The sequence below is a fragment of the Eumetopias jubatus genome, unplaced genomic scaffold (assembly GCF_037043125.1).
Source record: "Eumetopias jubatus isolate StellerSeaLion01/CBP00866 unplaced genomic scaffold, mEumJub1_p1.0 scaffold_2, whole genome shotgun sequence".
Classification (NCBI taxonomy): domain Eukaryota; kingdom Metazoa; phylum Chordata; class Mammalia; order Carnivora; family Otariidae; genus Eumetopias; species Eumetopias jubatus.
Genome location: NW_028274808.1, coordinates 23,014,784 through 23,032,343, shown reverse-complemented (window position 1 = coordinate 23,032,343; position 17,560 = coordinate 23,014,784). Strand labels below are relative to the sequence as shown.

Here is a 17,560-nt window from a genome sequence, read left to right as displayed (position 1 = left end):
AATCGTGCCTTTGTGACATCATTGGACCTAGAGGGATTATACTAAGGGAAACAAGTCAAAGAAAAACAAATACCATATAATTTCACTTATGTGTGGAGTCTAAAAAACAAAAAAACAAAGCCAGAAACAGCCTCACAAATAAAAAAAACAAACTAGTGGTTGCTGAAGGGGAAAGGAGTGGAGTGAAATAGATGAAGAGGTTTAAGAAGTACAAACTTCCAATATAAAATAAGTCTCATAGAGATATTAAAGTACAGTGTGCAGAATATAGTCAATAATATTGTAACTTTGTATGATGACAGATGATAACTAGACTTATTGTGATCATCTCATAATGTATAAAAAACATCAAGGGGCTCCTGGCTGGCTTAGTCAGTTGGGCGCACAACTCTTTATTTCTACGCAGGTCATGATCTCAGGATCTCGGGCTCCATGCTCATTGTAGAGTCTGTTGGTCCCTCTCCCTCCTCCTTACCCCTCTGTGCACACTATCTCTCAAATAAATTATCTTTTTAAAAAATCAAATCACTATGTTGTATACCTTAAATTAATAATATATGTCAATTATAATTCAATAAAAAAATCATCTACAGAATAAAATCACTCGTGTCCTAAACAACAATAAAGAAATATTATTACATTTTTAAGAGTAAAATCCAAATGTGATGTTGCTATTATTGTTCAAAAGGAAACTGACAATGAGAATTTCAACCATCAATCTCAACAATTAAAGTATTTTAAGAAAACTAGCAATAATTTTTTAGGTTGGAACATGTATTATTTTGCCAGGACTTCCATAACAAAGTACCATATATTGGATAGCTTAAACAACAAAAACTTACTCTTTCTCACAGCTCTGGAAACTACAAGTCTAAGATCAAGGTGTCAACAGGGATGATTTTTAGAGGTCTCTCTCCTTAGCTTGTAGATGGCTTTCTTTTCTTCCCTTCCCTTTGTCTTTTTTTTAATTTTATTTTATTATGCTATGTTAATCATCATACATTACATCATTAGTTTTTGATGTAGTGTTCCATGATTCATTGTTTGTGTATAACACCCAGTGCTCCATTCAATATGTGCCCTCCTTAATATCCATCATCAGGCTAACCCATCCCCCATCCCCCTCCCCTCTAGAACCCTCAGTTTGTTTCTTAGACTCCATAGTCTCTCATGGTTCGTCTCCCCCTCTGATTTCCCCCCCTTCATTTTTCCCTTCCTACTATCTTTTTTTTTTTTTAACATATAATGTATTATTTGTTTCAGAGGTACAGGTCTGTGATTCATCAGTCTTACACAATTCACCACACTCACCATAGCATATACCCTCCCCAATGTCTGTCACCCAGCCACCTCATCCCTCCCACCCCCCCACCACTCCAGTAACCCTCAGTTTGTTTCTTGAGATTAAGAATGCCTCATATCAGTGAGATCATATGATACATGTCTTTCTCAGATTGACTTATTTCACTTAGCATAATACCCTCTAGTTCCATCCACGCCATTGCAAATGGCAAGATTTCTTTGTTTTTTTCTGATGGCTGCATAGTATTCCATTGTATATTATACCACATCTTCTTTATCCATTCATCTCTTGATGGACATCTTGGCTCTTTCCATAGTTTAGCAATTGTGGATATTGCTGCTATAAACTTTGGGGTGCGTGTACCCCTTCGGATCCCTACATTTGTATCTTTGGGGTAAATACCCAGTAGTGCAATTGCTGGGTTGTATGGTAGCTCTATTTTCAACTGTTTGAGGAACCTCCACACTGTTTTCCAGAGTGGTTGCACCAGCTTGCATTCCCACCAACAGTGTAGGAGGGTTCCCCTTTCTCCACATCCCCACCAACATCTGTCGTTTCCTGACTTGTTAAATTTTAGCCATTCTGACTGGTGTGAGGTGGTATCTCATTGAGGTTTTGATTTGGATTTCCCTGATGCTGAGTGATGTTGAGCACTTTTTCATGCGTCTGTTGGCCATTTGGATGTCTTCTTTGGAAAAAATGTCCATGTCTTCCACCCATTACTTGATTGGATTATTTGTTCTTTGGGTGTTGAGTTTGATAAGTTCTTTATAGATTTTGGATATTAGCCCTTTATCTGATGTGTCATTTGCAAATATCTTCTCCCATTCTGTCCGTTGTCTTTTGGTTTTGTGGACTGTTTCTTTTGCTGTGCAAAAGCTTTTTCTCTTGATGAAATCCCAATAGTTCATTTTTGTCCTTGCCCTTGCATTTGGCGATGTTTCTAGGAAGAAGTTGCTGCAGCTGAAGTCGAAGAGGTTGCTGCCTGGGTTCTCCAGTAGGATTTTGATGGACTCCACACCAGAATGTGACCATATTTGGAGACAAGGTCTTTAAAGAGGTAATTAAATTAACATGAGGTCATTAGGGTGGGCCTTAAGTCTCTTAAAAAAAGACCTTCCCTTTGTCTTTATATGGTCTTTTGTGCTTGTCTCTGTCCTTATCTCCTCCTCTTAAAAGGGCGCCAGTCAGTATGGATTAAGGCCCACCCTAATGACCTCATATTAATTTACCTCTTTAAAGACCTGGTCTCCAAATACAGTCACATTCTGAGGTTCTTGGGTTTGGTACTTCAACATAGGTATTTGGGGAATAGTGACACAACTCATCCCATAAGAGAGCATTACTATTCATTAGAAACATTTGTTAAAAATGTTTCTCATAAAAACTATTGGTTTTTTGCCTATTTATTGAAGCTTTAGCAGTTGTTCACAATTGAGTAACTTTCAGTAACTTCTACGTCGCTTGTTGAGAATGGGATAGATATCTTTACTGGTGATATAAGGCATTTTGAGATAGTGTGCATAAAGTACACTGTAGATTTTAAAGTATTCACATTCTGGACGTTACCGTTACTAAAAGTGTTCCATTGTTAGGAGTATAACAATAGAATTGTTTTTGTAGCTCTACCTCAAACACATTTATAAAGGATTTGGATAATTAATCTATAAATTTATGTAAAGAAAAAGTATTGCAAATACAGATTTCATCTTGAAACCCAAGTTTATTGAAGTTATTATGCAATCATCTAAAGATAGAGGAATGAAACAGATAGCCTTCTTAGCTTCTTTCCAACCATAAAATATTTTAATTACCTCAAATTTATACATTATAAACAGATACTATATTTTTAGTTACATTTGATAAGTTATAATTGCTGGAATTGCTTATCAGGAAGGCTTTAAAGTTGATAGCAACATGGTTCTAAAATAATTATACTAATAATAAAGTTGTGAGTTACCTTAAAGCATCTGGTATTAATCCAAAACAGATTATTTCAGTACTGAATAAATAAATACCTAGGTTGTATTTCTCTTGAATGGTAAATACATAGTTTTTTGTTCTCTACCTGCTGACTCTTCTTTCAATATATTCATAGTTTTATTAAGAACAGTTGAAAATCCTTTCAAATTTCTTCGTCGTTCTCTGTTTTAGAAAAAAGTACTTCCTTATTATAAATGAAAAACTTATGGAAGTAGTTTACTATTGGTATGATGGAAGGACTCATTTCTTTCCTATTTTTTCCAAATAATATTTCTTTGAAAATAATACCTCTCTTTTGTGTTGATGCATGATTTGTATACAGAAAAATGCAAAGAACATGGCGAGGGGAAGAAGAAAACCAAGAAATAGAACTCATGGTTACCAAAGGGGGGTAGAGGGATGGGTAAAATGGGTGATGGGTATTAAGGAGGGTACTTGTGATGAGCACCTGGTGTTTTATGTAAGTGTTGAATCACTAAATTCTACGTCTGAAACTAATATTACATACACTGTACATTAACTGGAATTTCAATAAAAACTTGGAAGAAAAAAATGCAAATACTAGAAATCTGTAATTGCAGATGAGTTTTGACTGTGTTTTCCCAAGGGAGAATTTGTGAATGCCCTTTCCCCCCTAATATTGTATTTCTGATTAAGGATAAATCTGAGGGATTTCTTATGAATTAGCCAGCTAAAAAAAATAAATAAAGCTTACAGATAAAAGAGAAGTGCTCTTCGTGTTTAAGGTAGGTGTACTTAATGGTATCATACTTAATAAGTGAAAGTAAATTTTGATTTTGATATTTGGAAGCTAATGTAAGTTTTGAAATCTATAAAGTTAACTAATATTTTAAAAACAGAAGCATATACAACAAAACCAGTTTATGTGTAAAAATTGGTCATGTGCGTACAAGTATCCCCTTGTAATACACTGATACACAAATATATTTGTAAAGCATTAATTACTAATGATGGAATACACTTGAAATCTCCTAAAAAATACATTTTTTTTTAATTATATCCTTGTAGTGCATACTAATAACCACCAAAGGTTACTATCTGTGTTAAAAAATTTTATTGGCTTTTGGGGCACCTGGGTAACTCAGTCGGCTAAGCGTCTGCTTTCAGCTCAGATCATGATCTCAGCGTCCTGAGATTGAGCCCCACATCGGGCTCCATGCCTGGCATCAGGCTCCCTGATCAGTGGAGAGCCTACTGTTCCCTCTCCCTCTGCCTGCAGCTCCCCCTGCCTGTGCTCAAGCTTTCTCTCTCTCTCTCAAATAAATAAATCTTTAAAAAATTTTTTTTATTGGCTTTTGAAAAAAACTGTTTACTTTAGAATCATTAAAGAGCTCACTATAAATCTAAAACCAGTAAACTCTGATTTTATTAATTTTAAATAACATTCACTATAGTTGTTTAAATCATCACTCTTCTTCTCTAAGAGTTATATAGATAAAAAAATCTGAGTTAAACTGTTCATTCCAGTTTGAGGAATTTCACTTCAGTTTTAGCTTCATTTGAGAAGTTAAAAAAAATAGGGAATTGTTGATAGATGTTCTGGGTTTTTATTTTAAATTCCTGAATTACTCTAAATATATAGATTCTTATAATCATTTTACATTTTACTTTAGGGTTTTAATGTAGTTTATATTTAAATTGTTTTAAAATACACTGAAGTATTTAAAGACTGTTCTCTTTTTTAAAATAATGTTTTGTGGGGCACCTGGGTGGCTCAGTCGATTAAGCATCCAACTCTTGGTTTCGGATCAGGTCATGATCTCATAGGTCATGAGAATGAAGGTCCCATGGGCTCTGCTGCTCAGTGGGGAGTCTGCTTGAGATTCTCTCCCTCTGCTCTTACCCCTAGTCAAGCACTCACCCAGACTTGTGCGCTCTCTTAAATATTTTTTAAAAAATAATGTTTTATGTTTGTATTCTATAATATATCCCTTTTCCTGAAACAGGATTCTAGACTTAAAACTCAAATGAATAACACTAAAATTATAAATGACTAAGATGCAGATTAAATGTGATAGACAATAAATATTATAATAGTTTAAGAGCCGTAAGTATTTCCCCAAGACAAAATTCTCAGGAAAAGTTTTATTAAAAGATGGGGAATTTAAGTTTGCCTTAAAATCAAGGCAAATTTTGGTTAACCAATAAGAATAAAGCTCATTCCTTGGTATGTATCAGGAAAAAGAGAAATGAAATAGCCGTAAGAACCTGTATAGAGGTGGAAATGAGGAGAGAATATTTGGGAGCTGTGAACAGAATTTTTACTGAAACATAATTATATATATATATATATATATATATATATATATATATATATATATGAGAAAAATTGTGCTTGATTTGGCTACCTCCAAAGTCCTTCCCAGTTAAGATCACATAAACAATTTTGCTTCCCATTTTGTGTTAGTCTCTTTGTCACATTCTACCTGTTTGAAATTCTCCCATGTCCCTAGCTTCTCTTAACATAAAATACATTGAAATACCCTGTTTGAGAAGAAAGGGAAAAATAAAGCAGGGGGGGAACCAGAAGGGGAGACGAACCATGAGAGACTATGGACTCTGAGAAACAAACTGAGGGTTCTAGAGGGGAGGGGGGTGGGGGGATGGGTTAGCCTGGTGATGGGTATTAAAGAGGGCATGTTCTGCGTGGAGCACTGGGTGTTATGCACAAACAATGAATCATGGAACACTACATCAAAAACTAATGAAGTACTGTATGGTGACTAACAAAACAAAACAAAAACCCTGTTTGCAGTTAACCATCTTTGGAGTCTTTTTTCTTCCCTTTCAGCATTCAGTAAGTTTGCCTTTTATATTTCTCTAAAAGTCATTGTACACATAAGTAAGTTGATAACCAAAAGATAAGAGTCCTTACTAAATGCCATGCAGCTTAATAGCTACTTTTACTAATTTACGATGTCTAATCCTATAGTAGTTCTCAATAAGAAGGATACTCTTATTATCCCCATTTACAAAGGCAACTCAAGCACAGATTCAAATCTTGGTCTACTAAATGTACAGGGTTAAGCACAGTGCTCTCACTCTCTTTTGCCTTTAAGCTTAGATATTTCTTTATGCACATATGCCATATTTCCTTTTGAGAAAAAAACACCATGTTTTCTATTTACTTGTTTTTCTCATTTTATGAAGTGCAGTATCTCTTACTCCTAAGTACTGAATAGGTATTTGTTGTATTGATTGACTGATTGACACAAAAGTATCTAGCTTATATTGGCAAGGCCTCTCAGCAACTTTAAATTTTCTAAAGTTTGTGAGTAGTAGACTGATGAAAGTGGTGATTTTGGACGATTTAGCTAAAAGTGAGAGATTAGAGAGTAAAGATTAGGAAACCATAATCCAAGCATGATATGATAAGCATTCACACAGAATCAGTTGTGTCAAAGTAATAGAAAAATGCCAACTATAGAATAGAAAGTGTTCACTGACTTTGTGATTAATGTAGGCACAGATGTCAAAGTTGAAAATGAGATCAGAAGAATGCCTGTATTATTGAGAGAAGCATGGAATTCTGGCAAAGAAATTAATTTGGAGAATATTGACATTTGAGAATATTTTAAAGTGTTAGGATATTCAAGTGGGATATTCACATAAATATACACAACTTATAGTATGATTTGAAAATACAGACCTGGCTGAGAAGGGGTGTTTCATACAACAGAACTGTTGGATTGAAAAGTATGCATCATTCAAGAGAGAAAACATAATAGAGAATAGAACTTCATGGGCAAATAATGTTAACATTTCTCTTTTATAAGTATGTTTACCATTTGAGTGACCTGTATTTTAATAAACTCATACAACTGAACCTGTAGATTGTTTTAAATTCCTATTTCCTTAACTGAATGTAAATGTTCTATGCTTGTATTAGTTAAAATACTACAACGTATATGTTTACTATGATTTTTTACTTTACATTTTTACTACGCATTCATTCTATCATTTATAAAGTTACACTTTCATCTTGCATAAAAACAGAGGAAGTAAGAAATGCTGTTCTTCCTTCAAAATATATCCAGGATATATCACTTCTTAAATACCTGCCATCAACCTTCTTTAAACTATCAGCATTTTATGTCTGGATTACTCTGGTAACTTCTCTCTGGTCTCTTTGCTTCTATCCTTGCTTCATTATGGTCTGTTCTCAGTATAGATCCTGTTACTCCTCTGCTCATAGTAGACTGTAAGCCTCTGAGGCCAGGTTTATTTGTTACCTATTTTATTTCAAGTGCCTAGAAATGTACCTATGATATATTAGATATTCAGTAAATATTGGAATAAATAGAATGACAGTAATAGCTAACACTTAAGGCTTACTTCATGTTATACTTTTCTAAAAGCTTTAAATTTTTATAAGAACCTAGTTTTATAGATGAAGAAACTGAACCCAAGGTTAATTAAATAACATACTCAATCCCTCAAGCTGGAATTCAAACCTAGCAACCTGAGCTCTGTAACCAGAGCTCCCAACCATTAGAGTATGGTACTTCTATTAAAGATTATCATGTTTGGTGCTGTAAAGTTTTTTTAGTAGAACCTCAAGTTGTATATCAGCCTGTTATATGCAGACTACTTCTTATATAACTGAATTCATATTGATAGCATACTGATTAAATATAAAGATGAATGTTGATAATTTATAGCCTTCAAATAGTTAAGTTTAAGGAAAGAGAAAATTAAACCAAGAATTTAATGTCTTGTTTGGCAGATTAGCAGGTTCAACCAGTAACATCCATCATTAGTTAAACCCATTCTCAAGGCCCACAAAGCCATGGTACTGTCAGCCGTGTTATATGGGTCTAATATCTGAATCCTTATCAGTCTCATTTTCACTTCTTAGACAGGTTTCATTTATCATACTTTTGTACTATATTTCATATCAAATGTCAAGATAGAGTCTCTGATGTCAAAGATTTAGAGGCAGTGATTTCCTAGTTTCACTCATCAAAATGCAGTGGTCCTAGATGTATGGAGAAAATGGATGACACTGGACTTTTAAAGCAATTGGCAAACTTCAGAGAAAGTGTCATTATTAAGACAATATAAGTTTCAAGGATATAAACTAAAGCTTTCTGAAGAACTAGACTAGAAGAACTGCCATAGCAGATAGTTCAGCATGATGTAATGGGACTCGACTCAGCAATATTTTGCTCATATTGCAATCAGTGAGGCAGCAACATGAATAAATACAAAGTACAAATAATGTTCAGAGGATGATTTAACAGATATGCTAAAAGATTCATTATTAAGGAATAATTGCCTGGCCACCCAGGGCATTTGTCATCTACATGAATATGCTTATGTGTATAGAATTACCAAAGAATTATCTATCATGTGAGTACTAAGAGTAGAGATGTAGACATCCATTTTCACAGACACATGAAAAAAAGAAGAGAAATGTAAGAATCTATGCTTCAAAAGAGTGATTCTTGTTTATTTTTTGTTTAAATGCCTTTTATAGACTTTGCTTGATAATATCTTTTTTATCACCTAATAGCTTCATAGGTAACAAAAAATGATCTGTACCAGGAAAGTGAATTACAGAGATATTAAAAGGCTTTCCTGGGGGGAAATCATTCAGTTTGTTGGCAAAACTGGAATAGGGTACAGAGAAGCTCTGTTCCTAACGCATGTCTTAGACCAGTCACAGGTGTAAAATATTTGGTGATATAAAATGATTTTATTTTTAAACACAGAATGATGTAAAATTGAAGCTACATTAGTTGTTTTGTTGTTATTGTTCTTGCATTTTGGATTAATTTTATAATAACAACTTGGGAGTATTAAACTACCTTGACGGTTGCTTATTTTTGAGGATATAAAGGAAAAAAACATACATTTTTATTATACTTTTCATATATACCTGATATGACAGAACTACTAAAGCTTTCACATTGTAGATTTACATATTCAGTATATCTCACATTAAAAGCGATTCAGTTGGATTTTAAAATGCTGAACATAACTTCTTTTGAACATTTTATTTAGTTACCAAAGAAAATTCTATGAGAATAATTATACTGTGCCTTTCAAGTTTTCTTTTGTTACTCAATGAAATGAAAACTGTAATAAGGCTAGAAAATGTGTTGTCAACAAAATATTACTAAAATTACTTAGAAGGTGAGTCATAGGGCCTTTTAAATTTTTGCCGTACACTTGGAAAAAACAGTCTCATTATGTTATAGTTTTACTCTCTCAACATTTTGAAAGTACAAAGGAGATCTTTATCTCATTGGTCATATTACCAGTTCTGTTCAGAAAGTAAAAGACACCTCTCCAAACATAGTTTATCCCGTTTCTCTCCCTAGTGTCTGAGGCTTAGGGTTGTTACTTCTTAACCCTAACTTTTCCAGCCCTGCATTCTGTGTTCTCATTGGTTGACCTTCTAGGAAGGGGCAATTATAATGAACTGTTACACAGAATATTCTGTTTAGGATTTCCTTAGTAATGGATTGAAAAAAATTTTTTTATTCTGTTTTGTTGTTACTAGCCCTGCCCCCTTGCAATACAGGAATTACCAGTCAGTAAGACTGGTAAATTCAGGTAAAGCTCATGAGAGAGATTTCTCCACTTTACTATCAGGGCTCATAACTTTTTGTGGAGAAGGGTTTGAATTGGACCAACCACACCCTTTCTAGCCTGGGGTCACAGTTATTCTAAAACTGTCAGTTTCTCTTAGGTCCCCAGTTAGGAGCTGCTAGCCCACCATTTGGTTCTGCCACTTGCAATATGCTCAGTTTCCACTTCTTGGTGACTTTTACCCTGTGTTTTGTAGTGTTCTAGAAAATATCTCATAATACTGGACAGGATGACTGAAATTTGAATTTTCAGACTTGTGATAATATCTGTTGCTCACACATCATGTAGTTTTTCTGTTGCTTGGGGCCGATTTGCAGCCAGCACTCTTTTTATAGGCTCGTGTCCATAGAGCTAAATGACTACATTTGAAATAACAATTCTTTATTATTTATAAAAACAAAAACTCCTCCTACTAATAAGGTGTTTTCTCTGGAGATGTAGGAGTTCTTTTATTATAAAAAATAAGACAACCAAAAAACCCAACTTCTTACAATAAGATGTTTTCTCTGAATATGTAGCAATTCTTTTATTACTTAAAACCAAACTTACTAGTAAGACTTTTTTTCTCAGTAAGTAGCCTCTCTGACAACTTTCAAAGGATTACACATTCCCTTCTTCCTATATAGCCTCTTACAAAATGTAGATGTGTAGAAATGGCTTTCAGCTCATGAGCGGTGCAAATTTCTGGTACTACCACAGACCTGTTGCATTATAATCTCCACATATGATGTCTGAGAATCTGTTTTATTAAACAAATATCCCAGGTGAATCTCATGCACCCACATTTTGAGAATCACTGACCTAGGTTAACTGGTCAACCTTTTTGGTCTTCAACTGTAATAAGAAAAACTGAAGAAATCCTTTTTGGAATATGGCTGGGGCAGGTAAGGGTTTCATACTCCACAACTGGTCATGCATTAAGTTCACCTGGAAGAGGGCTTAAAGACGCCCTAAAATTTCAGTTAAAGGGAGAGTGGTAGCTTATTGCTAACAGCCGACCGATGAAATACTTTGAGAGGCAGACAGATTTATTAGTTTTCATGAAGAACTGTTTTAGGTCTATTGTAATTATTTAGTAAGCCAAATATTTAATGAAGTACTTAGGAATTTCAAGCCTGAGTTATGTGCACCCTCTGGAGAAATCAAACACAGTGGCATTCTTTGCACCTAGATGTAAGATAATACTTATTTATAGCTCTTCTTTCAGTCAAATCCAGAAGGACTCAGCCTAGCTATTTTATGATCGATATCACATCTGCCATTTAGTGTAGCAGCCTAGCAAAAACTGGTGCTACCTTAGAAAAGTTGCTGTAGGATGATGAATAAAAAGCCCCTAAGGAAAAGGCTAGAAATGTGTAACTATCAAAAAATAGAGAAATCTTTTATTAGAATGTCAGAGTGATAAGTACCTTGGGATTTTAACTTGTTTGTGCAGTAACAGTGGTGACCCAGCGTACTTCCTTTTGCCATTAGCTAAACAGAAGCTTGTCTGCCTTCCTACCCTCTTCTTTCTCTCACACTTTGTTTTTACTAGAGACCCAATTAATTGGTTCCATGTTAAGCAGGCATCATGCAGGGGAAGATCATAGGACGCCTTTAAGTATTTCTATTAATTTTAACACTAAGTAAGATAGTGTATCTTAACATTTTAAAAGACTCCTTTCCTGGACATTAGAATTCCGAGGAAGAAACTGAAAAGGAAATACTAAAGATTATTCCAGCTTAGCGTTCGGTGTACTTTCGCGCACAGAGGGGTCTCAGGACGAGGATGTCATTGCTGCGGTCCTACTACCGTATGTATTTTGAAGTACCATCTTATTTCCTTGGAATTACATACTAAACAATGTGGCTCAGCTGGTAAGCGTCTGCCTTCGGCTCGGGTCATGGTACCGGGGTCCCGGGATCGAGCCCCGCGTCAGGCTCCCCGCTCCGCGGGGGAGTCTGCTTCTCCCTCTGACCCTCCCCCCTGTCATGCTGTTTCTCTCTCTTAAATAAATAAAATCTTTAAAAAACAAAATAAAACTAAAATAAAAAATGATTGATTCTGTCATATACAAAAAATGGATCCCTCATTCTACATAGGCTTCGATCAGGAAAGCAACGGTTCTTCTGGTGGCAACTCTTAAATAGCCAAGATTAATTTCAAAGACAAAAATTTAAAAGTAGTGAGGCAGTTCTTTTGACTTCTTGGAAGTGCTGTCATTTATTTCATGTTGATAATAAACTGTGTTTCCTTTCCTTACCAACGCAGTATTTCTTTTGCAAAGAGTAAGAATCATACACTAGACAATTGAGAGTCTATCACTTAAAAGATTGTCTTAAATTTTATGTGTCTGCTGTCCTTGTACTAGGAGTAAGGGACTGAAAAAGTCTAAAGGATTCACATAAGTAGTTTTTTGCAATATGTACAAAAAGGGGGAAAGGAAGTGGACAGAAAGGAAATTTACATGTCATTTGGGTCAAAATACATGAAAAAATTAGAAAAACCTCATGTAGTTGCTAAAAGATAATCCCCAGCAGTGTTTCTTCTAGCAGTTGACAAGTTCTCGGTTCATTATGCAATCATGTATTTTAAAATGAAAGATGGGACCAAAAGCACTTTTATGGATTTGACCTTGAACTGAGACAGATTGCCATTTGGGTTAACACCCAACAATATCCAATCTTCACTTGATGCATTTGCCATTTTCTTGGTGTTATTAACGATTCTTTTAAAATAAATTACATTTTTTAAAATGATCAAAATTCAAAACTATGGGATTGGTTTAAGTACACTTTTGTTTTTTTCCTCAACAAGACACTTATGCCAAAGCAGATAGATACGAGTATATATCTTAATCAGTGAATAAAGGAGAAACAACTAATTTGAATCCTATGCATTAGTGTCTTCAAAAGAGTTATTTCTTGGCTTATATAGGTTAGTGAACAACTTTTTGTATTCTGCTTATGTTAATATTTGGTTTTGCTCCAAAGCCCATTTAACTGCAATAGTCTTTGTTCAGGTTCATCAAACAAGTTGATTGTTTAGATCTTGCTTTTGGTCCAAGACAGGTAATTTTAATATCAGCTTGGAAGTTTAAGAAATAATTATTCACTGACAGGGAGAATTTAACCCAGACATATTCTGCTGTTAATTGACTACCAATAGACATAAAATCAATGACCATTATGTTCATCTGTGAGTCACATACCCAAGTAAAATGTTGACATTCACTTGAATTTTAGGCAACTGATGGTAATAATAATGATAACTTATCAATGGCATACTGGTTCTTAGGCCTGATACTAAGGATTTCACATGTATTAGCTAATTCACTTCTCACATTTTGTTTTTTTCAACTGGAAACACATTTTATTTTGAACAATTTGAGGCTTAGAATAATTTTGCTCAGGGTCACACTTGTGGCATATCCAGGATAGGAATTCCAACTCCGGCAGTTGGATTGAAATGTATTTTATAAACTACCATACTATCCTGTTTTCTTGATATAATCAATTTCAGTGTCTTTGTTTTTCAGATTAGGAAACTGAGACCCAAATGATGGAATTGACTGAGATTAATAACTAGTTTCGTAAATTGAATGGAGTTTATCAGCACTAGAAACCCAGACTCCTGACTCTAAGTTCAGTGTACTTTTCATTACAATAACTTCCTTCTCAGACAACAAACTGTTGGTCCACACGAGCCAGTTATTTTCAGAATATTTAAGTGTATAAAAGGACCCCTTACTGATTACTCAGTACCAACACAATTTTAAAGCAATATTGAAAAAGCAGAGAATGACAGATACCATTTTCCCAAGAATTTAGGATTAAATTAAATGAAATGAGGTTCCTTTTTTCTACTGACCTATACTATATTTAGCTTAATTTCTATTTCCTTTTCTGATACTCTTCTAAAAGAGGCATTAGAACCATTGTATTAAACAAAACATAACTTTTTTATTTTCAAGTATGTTACTTGAAATTAAAATTATTTGTATATGTTATTTACTTATATTATGCTATGCAAAATTCAAATCCTCTAATTTTTCTTCTTAATAAAATTGGCCTTTAGGTGGTATCATGATAAGGAACTTTCTGATAAAGAAATTTTTATGAGTCAGTCTTTCATTTGATTTTGATTTATATGCTCTGTAAATAAGTGCTCGATGGACTGGTCAAGAGAAGAATATATTTGTGGTTTGTTAAAACATTTTATCTCCATGGAAAAAAAATAGATATGTGTCAAGAAGTATCTGAGACCATGCAGATTTCCTTGGTGCCCATTCATCATTCTGTAAATGTGCTGTGTGTATATACTTAGGATGAAATTACCATTAGTTACTAATACTTATCAGAATTGGTAAAAATAAGAAAGGGAAAAGATGTTAATCATGCTAAAGCTACAAAGGAATTTATTAGTTGTTATTTCTTTCAAAGGATTTTGAAAGTTGTTCATTAAATACGGTATTTTAAGACCAACTTAAAAATCAAGCATAAGTTCATTTTAATTGGATTAAATCATTGCTTTGGGTGGCCCCATAAATTAAAGATAACTATTTCTAAGGTCAACGCTCAAGCCTTTGGAATGTTTGTGCTTATATATTTCTTTATTATTTGTGTTTGTATTCTTGTGTTTGCTCTTATGGCTTTTAGTGTGTGCCAATAATCTGTTTACTTTGGTAGACAAATAGTGTTCTCACAGTTTGAATGTGTAAGTCATGAAAACATAGTTTGGGGGGTGTTGGTTGTTTTCTGTTTTGCTATGCTGGGTCCCCATTGCCTAAATTAATACCTGGTAATAAAAATTGCTCAGTAAAAATTTATCAAATGAATTCTACTTTATTAAAACCTGAAATCTTTCAGGGTATCTGGTCTTAAAGTCATGTCAATGACTAAGGAGATGGATAAAAGTCAAATTTTAGTACAGGTTTCTATCATCTTTTTAAAATATCAGTTCAACAAACTAAATTTACCTGTGTAAATAAAATAATTTGTGAATGGTATTTAAGCATATTTGTCTAATGTTTAAAAGATACAAATAGTTTAGAATAGAGATTAAGATGATTTGTCCTTGATTATTTTTGACTATGTACTACAAAGAAAGCCAGATGCTGTGCTAATTACTTACCATGACATTATCTTACTTAATTTTTAGGGCAGTATTTTGAGGAATATCTTCCTAGTTCTTTAATAGGACTATTAAAGATATGAGGTTAAGTAATTTGTTCAGGATTACACAGCTAGCAAGTAGCAGATTCAGGACTTTCTCCAAGCCTTTACTCTGTACTGCCTCATGTATATAAGAAGTAAGCCCACAAGTATTCTAGATTGGATATAGTGAAGTAAGTCTCTAAGGACCAACTTTAGATTTTTTTTTTAGTCTATTTTTTAATTAGAGATATGTAGATTCTTTGGAATTGTGATTAGAAGCAGATAACAGATTATATCATATAATATTTTTCTCACACATTTAAGAATTGAAGGATTCTGAGTAGGGTGATGATAGTTTCTCATTAGTTTTAGCAGGATTAATTTGGCTGGCAAATAGACTTTAGGGCAGAGGCAGGGAGAAGAAAGGAGGATATTGCAATAATCTAGGCAAGAGATGGTGACTGCTTAGACCAGACAGTAAGTCTTAACCTTCATCCTTGAGCACTTGGGTTTTTTGTTTTGTTTTGTTAAGATTTATTTATTTTAGAGGGAGAGTGTGAGCCAGGGGAAGGGCAGAGGGAGAGAGAGAGAGAGAGAGAGAGAAAGAAACAGACTCCCCGCTGAGCATTGAGCCTGGCTCAGTCACACAACCCTGAGATCATGACCTGAGCTGAAATCAAGAGTTGGACACTTAACTGAGTCACCCAGGCGCCCCCCGTGGGCACTTTTGCCAGTGCTTCCTTGGAAGTGGTTACGACTGGTTGAATTTGGAATGGATTTTTAAAGTAGAGTCAGTGGTATTTTCTGAATGATTAGAGATAGATGAAGAGAGGAGGGAGGAGTGAAGTATAGACTAAGATGATTCCAAGGTTTTGGTTTAAACAACTGGAAAAATTATGTTGCCAGTTCTGGGATAGATTCAAAACTTTGGTTTGGACCACTTTAAGTTTTAGACTTTCAAGTGGCGTATGTTAGTGAGAACTATTAGACTACCAAGTCTTTTTTAGTCAGTTTGCTTGAAGCTGGGCTTAAAGAACATACCTAAACATATCTTTGGATAAAGCAGCAGCCGTATGAATTACTGATGTTAGAGATAGAAACAAAGACTGTTTAGGTCAGAGTAGAAAAAACAGCCTTTAATCAAAACACCAAGACACAATTTATGAAAAAACATGGAAGACTTTATATACTTCAAAAAGATCACAGAAATCATCTAGTTCAGCTCCCAATTTTATAGATGAACGGATATTGAGTTTCTGAGAAATTTGGTGACATGTCCAATATTAAGGCCAAGAAGGAATAATTTTCTGATTCCTAGTTACCCTTCATAAGAGCATACTTCAGGTATGCTTTCATCCGTATTTATTGTCAAAAGTAAAAACAACCTCTCTAATGATAATTATGCTTCAAATGTGACAATTTGAGGACATTGATTTATACCATAGATGTTATTTTTTTCTCCAAACTTTTTTTTTTGATAATCAGATAACCTAGAAAAGGATTTATATTTAAAGCAACTGCATAGCAGTTAATTTTCATAAGAAGTTAACAGCAGAAATAATGGGAGTCAGTTTTTTAAGCAGTATAATATCCTAGATTGAGATTTGTGTCATATTTTCTGTAATTGATTGGCATCAATTATTAATAGTTCTTACTAGGTATGGAAAACTGTACATTTCTTAGTGTGGTAAAACAATTTTTTTTTAAAAAAAAAAGCCAATTTAAATGCTCTAATGGAATGAATAAATTTATAAGCGTATCTTATTTTAAAACTCTGATAATGTGGAAAAGAGCAATTTAATATTTGATAGGTCATTTTTTTCCTTAAAGATAAACTTAGTTGCTCTAATTTGTGTCTTACATCTTATAGTAACTGTGGAATAATCATTACATTGTATGCTTGTGTTTGTGGTAAACCTTTTAACAAGTTATATTAAATTTACTTTTGATATTAAGTTGCTTTCTACAAATTACAGTAATATCAACCAACATATTCATTTGTTATTTCTAGTTAATTATTTTATTCAAAAGAATTATAAATAGGAGTTCAGATTTTTCTATTATTTCCCCTCATGGTATAAAATTAAAAATGCCAAAAACAAAAAAAAAAAAGGAAAAGGAAAAATAAAACTTACAAAAAGATCTGTTTTTCTGTAGATTGTAATTTTTGCTTCTCTGTCTTGTTTTATAGAGCTACATTCATGGAAGCAGCCAAGCTCAGTTCGTGGCAGAGTCACACATTATTCTGGTACTAAGTATCCTTAAAAATACTGACGGATTGAAAAAGACAAAAGCTGCATGCTATCAAATTGACTTTTTTTCATGACAATAATTATCAAGATTTTAAAAGGTATTAAATTTTAAACGTTACTATGTCACTTTCTAGTTCCTATGCTAATTATTTCTTATTTAATTTTGTTTTTATTCTGAGTCATTAACAGCCTATAATTTTCTCTTTTTTTTTTTTTTTACTGACTGTTGAATTGCAAAGTATAGCTTTTGCTCTGCATTGGTTATCTT

At 33.8% G+C, this 17,560-nt stretch overlaps 1 protein-coding gene across 4 annotated transcripts in view; it reads left to right on the top strand.

Moving 5' to 3' along the window:
• Positions 1 to 17,560, top strand: part of TUSC3 (tumor suppressor candidate 3) — a 277,668-nt gene that overhangs the window by 227,878 nt on the left and 32,230 nt on the right. For 3 of the 4 annotated variants that reach the window (XM_028099683.2, XM_028099684.2, XM_028099682.2), the window contains exon 7: positions 17,232 to 17,295. In XM_028099683.2, the coding sequence (XP_027955484.1) occupies positions 17,232 to 17,295 (64 nt within the window). Of the gene's footprint in view, positions 1 to 17,231; positions 17,391 to 17,560 lie in introns of all 4 variants that reach the window. The other variant, XM_088021390.1, reaches the window with a different exon arrangement.